This window comes from Haemorhous mexicanus, chromosome 2, assembly GCF_027477595.1.
Source record: "Haemorhous mexicanus isolate bHaeMex1 chromosome 2, bHaeMex1.pri, whole genome shotgun sequence".
Classification (NCBI taxonomy): Eukaryota; Metazoa; Chordata; class Aves; order Passeriformes; family Fringillidae; genus Haemorhous; species Haemorhous mexicanus.
Genome location: NC_082342.1, coordinates 30,309,744 through 30,321,928, shown reverse-complemented (window position 1 = coordinate 30,321,928; position 12,185 = coordinate 30,309,744). Strand labels below are relative to the sequence as shown.

Below are 12,185 nucleotides of genomic sequence, written 5' to 3'. Positions count from 1 at the left end.
AGCAGTGCAAATGGCTACAGCCCTCAAAGAAATCCACTAAGCTTGGAGACAAAAAACATTCCCATTCTACAGAATGTTATCATGGGTCAGAATCCATGTAAGGAATTCATTGCCTAAGAATAATTTGCAGTCATGTATATTTTTTTTTATTACTGTTTAAGAGCACAATGCTAAATTGATAATAAAAAAATGTAGTTTATACTATGTGCAAGAAAGCCTTATCAAAGAAATATAATCACTAACTCCTGAAATCTCAAAAACTTCTTTTCAAAAGGGACTTGAAGCTCGGCAATGGAATTTCTTGTATTTGTGGGTTTGTTTACAATGCCCATAAATTCTTATATTATCTCAAGAAATATACTGCTTAATCAAAAGTATGTGAAAACAAAATTGTTTAGAATCAGTGATCATGGGATCATAGAGAAGTTTGGCCTGGAATGAACCTTTAGAGGTCATGTGGTTCCAACCCACCTGCAGCAAACAGGGACAGCTTCCACTAGGTCAGGTTGCTCTGAGCCCTGAACAATCTGACCGTGAATGTTTCCAGGCATCACCTCTGTGGGCAACCTGTTAAAGTGCTTCACATTAAAAAATCTCTTCCTTATAAAAAATAATATGCTATTGAGAATTTGCAAGGTCCTAATTTTTTGCTAAGATTAGCTATAGAATACTGAGGAACTACAGATTTTTTTACTACAGCCACGAGAGTGGTGCATTTCTGAAAGCAGAAGATACTGAGGCAACACGCAACATTTCAAAAAGCATAAAAGAGGATGATGAAGAGACTGAGAAAAACATAGGTTTAGGCAGTAACAGTAATGATGCACCACTCCTCTGCCACTGCTACTTGGCTTTTGAATTATTCTGCTATGAGTGTGGGAGAAATATCAGCACTGTATGAATCTGAGCAGTTTGCAATATTTCAACCAGCAGACAACAAGACAACTACCCTGCCCTTCCCTCCCCCCCCCATTTCCTTCCTATGATTCATCATTGCAAAGACATTCTTCAAAAATGTTTGTCTAAATTAGGAATCCTTGTGCAGAAGTAAAGAGGTGAAAGTCAGCAAAATCTTGACAATCAGCTCACTAGAACGAAGTCAGAAGAATTTATTGTGTGAAAGTTTGGAAATAGACTTGATGAAAATGCTGGAAATACGGTTCCTATTGTACCAGGAGGTCAGATTTAAGTAAGTAGAGTTTGAAATCCAATGCAAGGGGAGAAGATTTATCTGTTATTCTAATATATGTCTTATGATTACTTACCAAAATGTATTATCTTTTTAATCAAATCATACAGAAGAGGTTGTAAAGAACAGGAACTGGAAGCATTATTTAAAAAAAATCTCCAAGTATTATCAGTGCCTTGGAGACAGGCTTAAAAAAGGTAGGAACCATTTACCCACACACAAAGGCTTTTTTTTGAATGTCTAAGAAGTCCTTCTGAGATAGCAAACTAATCAAAACTCTACTCTGGTAGAATAATAGAATCCTACCAAATTCTAACCTGAAATGCTACCTTTCTAGAAATGATATAAAACGTACCTTGACTCACCTCATGAGAATATAAAAATATAGGAAATAATTTCTTGGTAATACATCTATTTCTTTTGCAGCATATGCTCCTATGTAGCAAATAAATTCTTAGCAAAGACAGAATTTTTTCATTTTATTTTGAAACAGCTCAACCAGAAGTTTTTGATCAAAACCACTTTCACATTAGAGAAAGAATTCTTATTCTCAGCATATTGTTTCTCAAAGCTTTTAACTTCTCTTATTCCTTTTCCCTCACCCAGACTAAGAATCTTTCAAGCATCATACCACCTTCCACCATATTATTTAGTAGAAAAACCTTTAGAAACACATCAAACCACTTGACAAAACAGTGTGTCTAGAAATTCAAGATACATGAAGAACGGTGGAATGTCAGTCATTCCAGGCAGATCAGGCAGTAGAGCTAGAACTTAAAAACTAATTCTGCCAACTGAAAAATAATTTAGACAAGCTGCACAGAAGGCTTTGCTTCACTGAGAGCCTACAGGTGATCAGAAAACTATTTTAGTCAACAAACCTGCTAAAAGGTGACTTGTACACAAATCCACACAGCCAAGGACAAACTGCAACCATGCCCCATCACATTACATGCTGATATAAATGACTCTGGAAATTATCTGGCTCACTCCTGCAACAGTCATTTCACTGACTTTACTGAAAGTTTTAATACTACTTAAGTGATACCTTCAAATAGGAATTTTTAATGTCAATTAATGCAATTTACCTCTCAAGCCTGAAAGCAAGTTAGATTATTATCTCTGAAAGAGGTACACTTTTATATCAAACTTGATAGGTATTATAAATAGTGATGAATGACATAAAGTGAATCTTTCATGACACAGGTATGCAGAAAGCAACATGATGCCATGAAAGTATCACCGTGTTTCTAAATGTTTTGTACACAAGAGCCAGTGGGACCTTGGGGGCTGTGGGTTCTGCCTGCCAGTGATCCTATTTACTCTGGGAGCATGGAAGAAAAAAAGAAGCATAAAAGGATTAGATAATACTGTGGCCTTGGCAGGTACAAGTAGTGCTGATATTGCAGCAATTTCAGCATACAAGAATTCCAGAAGTTTGTTCTACATAGGATGAAGAAAAACACTCAGCAATAGAAACTACTGTGGCAGTGGTATATTTTCCATCAGGAGCTGTTATCTGACAGTGTAACTTACCATGTTTGTGTGGCAAATAAAGAGAGCTATATGGAAGGGTTATGTTATGTTGATATGATATCAGTCATTTATGTGGAGGAAAAAATTTGCTATTTTATGTTACCATAACAATTAAAAAATCAAATCTTCTAGCCATGTGCCACTAATAACAAAGGTATTTGAAACAATTTGCATTTAAAAATACAAAGGTAGACAATCTGAGTGACATAATTCCTCTTGCTCTGTCTTCATTAACAGGTGTGGAAATCAGGGAGCACTGGTTCCAGCTGTAACTGTGATGCAGATACCCCTGCAGGTGGGTGGCTTAGGATACAAATGCTCTTCACAAGAAGAGGATCAGGACCATGGTGTTGCTGACAGCCTATCACAGTTAAAAGTGTTAGTTGCTCAAGGCAATAACCCAGACAAGAATCCTGCTGAACTTATTCCCTTTCACACCTGGTGAGAAATTCACAAATACCTGGCAAAAGAGTCAGTCATTGCCACCCACCTTCTGTGGTGACTGGGAGAGAAATCTCCATGCAGGCTGCAGACTGGGCTTTCCTGAAGGGGGGCCTGCCGGGCCCTCGGCGGTTTGCTCTCGACACATCTGCACTGGAAAGTCGTTTGCCTGAACTGCAGCTCTGGGATGTTGGGCTTGTACAGTGACCATTCACGTGATCTGGAAAGTGAATGCAACAAATGCTAGGTAAAGTGTCAGCTCCCAAGATTCAGAATGGAAGAGAGATGTGTGTTCTGATACTTGAGAATGGGGTAAATCAAATCTTCTGTGAAAAACTACTGATTTGTTTTATCAACCCATCACGTGTATGTAGAAAATAACTCACCACACCTTTAAGGTATAATTTGAAAAAACCCGAGGGCCACAGAACTGGTACATGTTCTTAGAGCTGCAGATCCCACAGCATTTTGCTGACCTATGTACACAGGCATTTACCAAGGTATTGCAGGTAACACTGGCACCCTGCTGTTGTGTCTCCTAAGAGATACCAAGTCAATTTGAGTATTTTCTTTTCTTTTTGCTCTCATAAGAACTGCAAGTATAATTTACTCGAGGGTAGGATTCAGAGCCAGACATCTTCCCTGCCTGACTCAAAGCTGCAGGAAACAGGCCACTATTTGAGATAATTACAAAAATAGCCATAATATTGCTAAGTATTTTATTCTTTATATATCACATAGATTTATTTTACTTCTAAGGAAACTGACTGCTGAACAATTGATTTGTCTGCAACAGCTCTATAGAAATGAGGCCATGGTCAATCAGCACAGCGCATGTTGCTGTCTCATGGGGTGGGAAACAAAACATGCCTCCTTCAAACTCTTACTGCATTCATCTGTTCTTCGTCAACAGGTTTTTAAACCACAACATCCATTGATCAGGGTTTGGATCAGAGTTCAGAATTGGACTGGACCGTAAAATATTCATGTGGTATTTTTTTTCCTCTCATGCCAGGCAAGACAACATAAGGAGAATTACTGAACACAATTTCCCCTTCAACATATGAAAGGATACACACCCAGGTATAAGTGAATTATTTGTGGTCAGCAGGTTATTTTAAGTAAACAGCAGGTAATAAGCAAAAGAAAAGTTCAGGTTCATACAAGCACACTGAAGATTTTGTTCAAAACCGTAAAAACTCAACACTATATGTAGGGACAATCTCGGGGTTTCTGCCTTAATTTTATATGTTGGGTTATTTATATCTGAGAATTATCTTAGTCTTCAAGAGTCTGCTTTTAAGTATCATATTCAGGCAACTCTCTTTGATTTGTATTGTATCCAAGGCAAAGATGAATGTTCACGTACCAGGATAAATTTATTTCTTGGTTACCATGCCACGATAGCACTAGTGTACATTATGAAAAGCTATTTCTATATTCACTCAATATTCTGGTCCTATACTGAATACAGTGTTTGGTGTGGTACATGTAGCCTTTGAAGGTGCAAGTCACGTCCTTTCCATGTGAGAAAAGTTCACTCTTAATGAACAAAAGTGGAAAAAAATGTTCAGAATTATAGATTAGAAAGCAATTTAGTATCTGTACTGCGTAACAAAATAGCTCTGTAGGAGACACAACTTCTATGATTCTTGTCATTTTTCCATAATACATGGCTATTAACTGAGCTAACAGCATATATAAAACTGATGTGGATGACTCATTCGATTTTTAGTTAGGAAATTTTCCAAAATTTGCTGGAACTGTATATTTCAGCAGAAAGTCCTTTGAGATCAGGGGCTTTGTTCAAGGACACAGGCTGACTGTTCAACCTCAGCAACAGACACATCCTCATCCAGCTGCTTCCTTTCTTCAAAATTCAGTTTGTGGGAAGGTGTTTCAGCATGATATCTAATTATCTCCAGGGGGAATCCTAGGAAGTGGTGAGGAACATAACAGAGTGAAAAAATCATATTCTATAGAAACATCAACATTTGTGAGTCGTCTCCCCTGAGCATGGTACAGAATGGCCACAACACATCCAAACCCCTGCTCACTATGCCTCAGCATAAGAGAAATGTTGCTATGTTTCTCTAAGTATGCTGGCTTGTCTCAGTTACCCTCAAAGACCCACATGAAATCATCATTATGATCTGGGCACCTAATTCCCTTTAGCTGTTTTGACAGTGCTTATTTGAATAAGCAAAGCCAGTTCCTGGGAAGAAAAACAAAAATCAGGCCTCATCTCAGCTGTAGGGATATCCCTTCAAGTACTGAAATTTATGAAATAGTAGTGGGTGCTATAACAAAGAGCAGAAGAGGGATTTTAGTGATCAAACACTGTTCTCCTCCACTGATAAGATACAATTTTTAAAATGTATACAAGAAGAAATGCAGGTCTTCAAGCCTTAGTAAAAACACAGGTATTGTACAAAGAATAAGATAATTATAGGAAACATGACTGGAGATTTTTTTGTGGAGAAACTGAAAAGAATCCAGCAGATAAAGACCACTTAAATCTATGAGAAAATTCTATGTGTGTATTTAAAAATTAACTTTCCATATTTTTTTAATGCTCTATGGCCTGTGATACAAAACAATTCTAAAGAAATGTTAAGTACTGTTTAAGAAAAGGTTCCTTGCTGCATTGTCTGAAGAAAGATGAAGTGTCCAAGAAAAGTGACAAGAAAAAAAAAATGTACTACTTTCTACAGTGTACTTTCTAAGGGAGAATGAGAATGTTCAAGCTCTCAGCCTTTGAGAATGACTGCAATGATTTACTATCCCTCTGAGGCCTGAGTCACCTGATTCTCCTTTGCCATGACAGATGTCTCCCAACCACTCCACAGAATATGAACAGGAGGCTTGTAAAAACATGTCATTTTTCCAGCTTTGTTTGATTTGTAAGGAAAAGCAACATTTTCACTGTTGTCCTTGCTGGATTACTGCTTTTGTCACATGGCCACTGGGGCTCTTCTTGGCTCAGAAATATTAGTTGCTATGGAGCACTGTTGACATCAGGGACATTAACGTTGGACTTCAGCAGCAATGCACAGATTGCTCTGTGCTATTGACACAATAGTGCAGCAGCTCTTCACTCTCTCTTCTTCTGGAGGAGGCAGAGTTGTTGCTGAAGAAAACACTGCACAAAATATCCCTTTGCTACCACTGCATTTGCCATCACCTCCTACCCCTTGGGTGATACTACACCTGCTACACACATGGGTGCTGCTGCCCATGAGGTGAAGGGAATTAGAATTATCCTCTCCAGTGCTCCTGGATCCCTTCAGCCAGTCCCACACTAATGCAATATATTTGGGCACCAGGGTTTAGTGGAGGTTATCCTTGAAGCAGTCTCCAAACTGTGTAAGAACCATCCCACTATGCCAGGGGAGCAGCCTTGTCTACACTCTGTGGACATTAACTAAATGGCCAGGGCTCAGTTTTATAGCTATTCTGATCATTAATTTAAAAATTTAGGGCTCATGCAAGCCAATGGAAGTAATCATAGGCAATTACCCCTTTAGTCAATTTATACTAATTTAACTGTATTGGTTTAATAAAGCAGTATCTTATGGTATGTATATATGATGTATTAAAATATGTTACAGTTAATGACATAAAATTCTGTAACGCTCTCCATATTCTGCTTCTACAGTGCAGTTCATGGTTGTATGCCTTTGTCTGGGCCCATGGAATTAAAATTGCTTACCCATATGATTAAAAATGCTTTATCTGTCCCTACTACCAAACAGTAGCACCATTCAGTGCCCTGTGCACCCCACAAACTGCTTTAAAAAAGAAAGAGAACTTCGCTAGATATAGGGCAAGAGTGTCACACAAAATACCGGCAGGATGATGAGATCAAGAGGAACTGAAGAAGTAACAACAGTTTCTGTGAACCTGATGAAACTGCTGAGAGATGTGATGTGCAACATGACAGCAGCAAACCCCCAGGGCAGCCTCAAATTAAGTCAATTTTATTTGAGGCATGTTGCACAGGGAGAATATTCTATGTACACATGTGGATTTTAGTTTACACACAGTAACATGTATATCCTACACAACCTGCCTGATTACAAACATAGAACTTCTAAATAACCTGGTGACCTCTGCAAAAAAGCAAAAGAGACCAACAATTTACCAGTAAAAAGATGAATACTTGTTAAAGAGAAATGTAATGAAAATGTCAGCAAGAAAGAAGCACTCATTTGCAGTTAGTGCCTAGCAATTTTTTATACTCGACACAAAAAAATCAGGAACGAATATGAGCAACCAATTCTTTCAGTTCTAACAAAGGGATAAATTCAAACAAAAAAACTAGCTGAAAACGTTCTTACTAATGATTTGAGAGAGGCTGAGACAAAAAAAAAATAGAAAAATGCATAATTAGAAGCATTATAGTATCATTTTAAGTTGTAAGGAAGTAATCAATATAAGAGAAAATGAGAACCAGAAGAGAACCAGAGAAATGCTTTAATATGGAGCAGAAAGAACCTGAGAAATAAGTCTCAGAGAATCTTCTCAACAACTGTTGAAGAATACAATCTTTACTGTTAAAGTGAAGAAAAATCCATCTGTTTCCACTGGGGAATTTTCTGTGTATTACCAATAAATTAGATTTTGAGTAATGATTATGATGGTGACTAACCTTTATTTTTACACAGCAAAGAGATACACATTTGAATTAAGAAAAAAATGTAATCTTAAAACCATACAAATGGCCCCAAGAGCTGTCTCAGGTTTGTCTGTAAATAATCAAATTTAGTGTAATAGTGTGAATATTCATTAGTGAGAACACAGGCTGATACCATAACATATAAGAATTTAAAGGAATTTATTAAAAAAAAATTTCCTTAAAAAGTCAGAAACACCAATTTCCCTTGGTGCAGTTCTGTCAGCCAGGCAGGAGAGAAGGTGACAGCCCTGGCAGAAGAGGTTACTGCAGATGCACTGCCGATAAAAATGTACATGTAGCATCATGTCTTCATCAGTTTGAAGAGGAAGGAAGAGCTGCCCTAATGGCATGCTGGTAGAATATCTAGGTCCCCTCTAACACTATAATATGCTGTCATTGTATCATTCTGCCTACTGCCTGTATAATGTAATGGTATTCTGCCTATGGTAACAAAATGCTATCATACACTTGGTTCTGAATCTACTATACTTTTTGAAAGCAGGATGAACAGATGTATTTGTCAGAGAACCAAATTACTCTAAAGTGGCTGAAAACATTAAGTGCATTGTCAGATCACTGACAGATTCTCTTTTAAAACTACTATTTTTTGGCTGAAATTATGAAAAAAATGAAATGAAAATAAAAAATCAACACTCTCCAAATGAAAAAAACATTCAGAATACATTATTGTATGTCATAACATCAACTCTATGTTATCATATCTGAAAAACTGAAACTTTGCAGTGCAAACCTAAGAACAAATCTACCTTTCCTCTCACAGAATAGTGGAAAAATTTTGGACTACTTGGATCTAAGTCTGCTCCTCAGATTCATCTGCTGAATTTCTAGTGATCACACCACACTGCTGGACTGTCTCAAAAAGTACACAGCACTTTGTGTGCCTCCACAGAATAATTTAACATAAATGGTTGCTATGCTTTGTGCCATAAACAGGAAAACATAAGACAGAAAACTTGACTGAATTCTGAAACATAAGCATGAAGCATGATCAATCCTGGGCTGCACAGAGACAACACTGGAACATGCAAACAGAGTGGGTGGGCCACAAGACCACCTGGATATCAACAACTTGTCCGGAGCACCCCTTAGAATAGCATTGCACCTGCATTTTCATCATGGAAAAAATCTGGCATTCATTCTCTGGTTTTAAAAGTGAAAAATGTTACAACCTGAGAGGTGAACAGAGACCCCACAATGGAAGAATACCCTGTATGTGTTTGCAGTGCTTGAAAGGAGTGGAAAATGACTTACCTTTGAAGTCTCGGTAAGGAACTCTTAGTGTAAAACCAAAGAACTTGGGAACAGTGAGTACCTGTGACACTGGAGCCTAGCCAGTTGCATATCATTTATTACCAACTCCTAAATGTGTGATGATCTTCACTGCTTGTTTTGTTTTTCCAGCTACCAAATTTCCCTGCCTTTCCTTTGTGATGAAATTTAACTGTATTACTTATAATCATTTTAGTTAGGGTATTTTTGTGTAGTTTAAGGCACTTACCTTTCCTTTTAACTACTTGCTTGTAAAATTCTCAAGTAGATCAGCTTGTTGTATTTTTTTTCCTCATCTGGAAACATTAGAAGTTAGAACACAGCCCCTTTCTGCTGTGAAATATAACCACAGAGTACATGTGTATTCTGCTATAGTAACTGAATTATCTTGTTGCTTTTTCAAAATTCTGGTCATTTGGACTGGTAGAGTGTTAATATATCCATTAGATATATAGGTTCTCTTTTAAAAATTTTGACTATAAACATTCTCCAACTTAAGGAAGGAAAAAAACTGGTGCTGTCATATACCTGACCTTCTAAGAGACTTTTGTCCAGTAAGGTTCTCAGTACAGAATATCAAAATCCAAGCCTCAGGATGTGAAATAGCCAAAAGACTAAAGTTTTAAAACCATTTCTGTAAAAGTGAAAGACTTTAGTCCACTTCACAATGTTTTGCACTTTCATAGTGATCAAACTTGAAAGAGAAAAGGCAAAGCTCAACCTCCACCACGTCAGCAAGAGGAGAAGCATCTGTTTGAGGGCTGAAATCCTTCCCCTGTATTTGGCATTTGCCAGACTGCAGATCAAGTGCTGAGAGACTTGACCCTGTTGCGATCTACCTGGTGTAGCCTGATCTGCTTTGAGCAGAATGAGGGTCTAGACAACCTAGACCTGTGGGGTCTAAAGGTCCCCTCCAAATTTGATTATGCTGTGATTCTACCTAGAAGCAGAGATGAGATGATTCCTCAATTCAGGTGGTACTTTCAGACTGAGAAGGGTACAGAAAGTTCCCCTACCCTTCTGGAAGGAGACATATACTGGACAGTCCCTACAATCCTTATCATGCAAAAATACAAATAATTTCCAATGCATACTGCCAAGTATTTAACGAAAATCATTGGTACAGCTGGATGTCTGGGCTGCCTTTTCTACAAAGTCATACCAAGGAGGAAAGCAACTCAAAGTTTCAAAATTTCTGAAATGTTCTTTAGCCTTGTAAACAGAATTATAGATCTAGATATATCAATACAGAATGCTCCATCTAAAATCTACCAGTTTTTCCACTGCAGTAGTAAGCAAAAACAGATTAGAAGGTTCAAAATTGTGTGACTGCCTAATGTCTGCTGTAAATACTTTGAAAAATTAAAGCAAGAACTGCTATAACCCTGCTGCTCATTCTTAAAATGGAAATGAGGTTTCATTTATTCAGGTACTGTTTTGGCTTGGGAGCATCCAGGAAGTGTTACTTCCCTGTCAATGAAATGCAAAGGCATCAAATGGTGGATATTTTCATATTATAACTCTATTACCATATACATAAATCAAACAGATTCCACAAACCTCACCCAAAATGGACAAAATGAAGCACAAACCCATAAACCCAGGTCCTTAAATGGATCCTTACAATTATGTTTTATGAACCCAACTTTCAGAATAAAAGTTTCTGGGCTGTGATCTTACTGCTTGTAAGTATCAGCAGAAAGCATAGGAAAATATAATACAATTTTGAAGATCACAGCCTAGCAAGAAGAAAAAAAAAAGTCTATTTATATTTGCATTTCATTTTGTTCTTTCATTAATAATGTCTAGGTGATGGCATAATTCCTTACAGTCAAACCATCTGTTCATAGTAATTCTAGAAAAGTCAGCAGTTACTGACTCTCCCCCATCTTTAGCTATGGCTTATGTCTGGCTCCCTGTGATCAGCTGGAACCTTTAAAAGCTTTTAGTGAAATGAGCAGAAATATTTTCTAAAAGAAAAATACAAGGTGATGCTTGAAGTGGCTGGCGAAGCAGCGTTAGAAAGCTCTTGTACCAAAGCAGTTCTATGTCTGGATATATCTCAGACTCTCCACTTGATTCAGTAAAATTAGGATTATCCTCATAATTCATCTCTGTGAAACACCGCAAGGAAATGATGATGATCTATTCAGAATACTTTGGGAAACATTATTAGGTTTCAAAATAAAGATACTATCATTCAGAGCTGCCTCTGAAGGATAATAGAGAAGCTGTACAGTTTATGCAGCAGCATTGCCACGTCTTCCTTCTGGTCAACTCAAATAAACATTGGGTTGCTGTGACCTGCAGTAGCTAAAACTATCAAGAAGTTTCAGTGTATTCCTTCATGTGCCACATCGCTCATTTCCATGTGGAGATACGACATCCACAGGTGACAACTGCTTCAGCAAGAAGAGATAATAATCACCACATCAAAATAAAAAGAAGCTGAGATCAACTTCATCAGTCATATAAAGGTCAAAGTGGAGTCCCAAAGTACCTTTAGGTCATGAAGATCTTGCTGAAGTTTAACAAGAACACCCTGAGTCATCAGATCACACATTATTCCCCTAAATGATAGCAAACTACTCCCCAGACAATTTCCAGTACAGGCAACACCTCCACCTGAAATAGATTTGACTTCTACTTAACCTCCACTATTTACAATTCAAAGCAAAGTGAAAGCAAGGACATTCCACGAGGCAGATCATAAGAAGGGAGCAGAACTGTAAGCTGCCAAATGCTAATGTATGTCCCAATTAGCTGCAGCCGCTGCTCACAGTGGGCAGAGATGTATCAGCACTCTCTAAAAACCTATGAGCCAGAGCCAATGGGATGCATGGACAATATTTTATCATTTCAAAGTGGTGACCTGAATATCTTTACAAGAATTGTAGGCTAAAAGCTATTGTTAGCCCCTGAATATTTAGGCTATGGGGACAATCTCAGGCAACAGCCAAAGAGTGGATAAATAATCTCCGAGAGCTCTGACAGTGTGGCCAGGACGTTTTGGAGCAGAAGTAACTGAAATGAGGCCATCACCTTTTCCAG

At 37.8% G+C, this 12,185-nt stretch overlaps 1 protein-coding gene across 1 annotated transcript in view; it reads right to left on the bottom strand.

The window, feature by feature from the left end:
* Nucleotides 1–12,185, bottom strand: part of STXBP5L (syntaxin binding protein 5L) — a 185,514-nt gene that overhangs the window by 18,112 nt on the left and 155,217 nt on the right. The window contains exon 20 of the mRNA XM_059838097.1: nt 3,216–3,386. Within this exon, the coding sequence (XP_059694080.1) occupies nt 3,216–3,386 (171 nt within the window). The remainder of the gene's footprint in view (nt 1–3,215; nt 3,387–12,185) is intronic.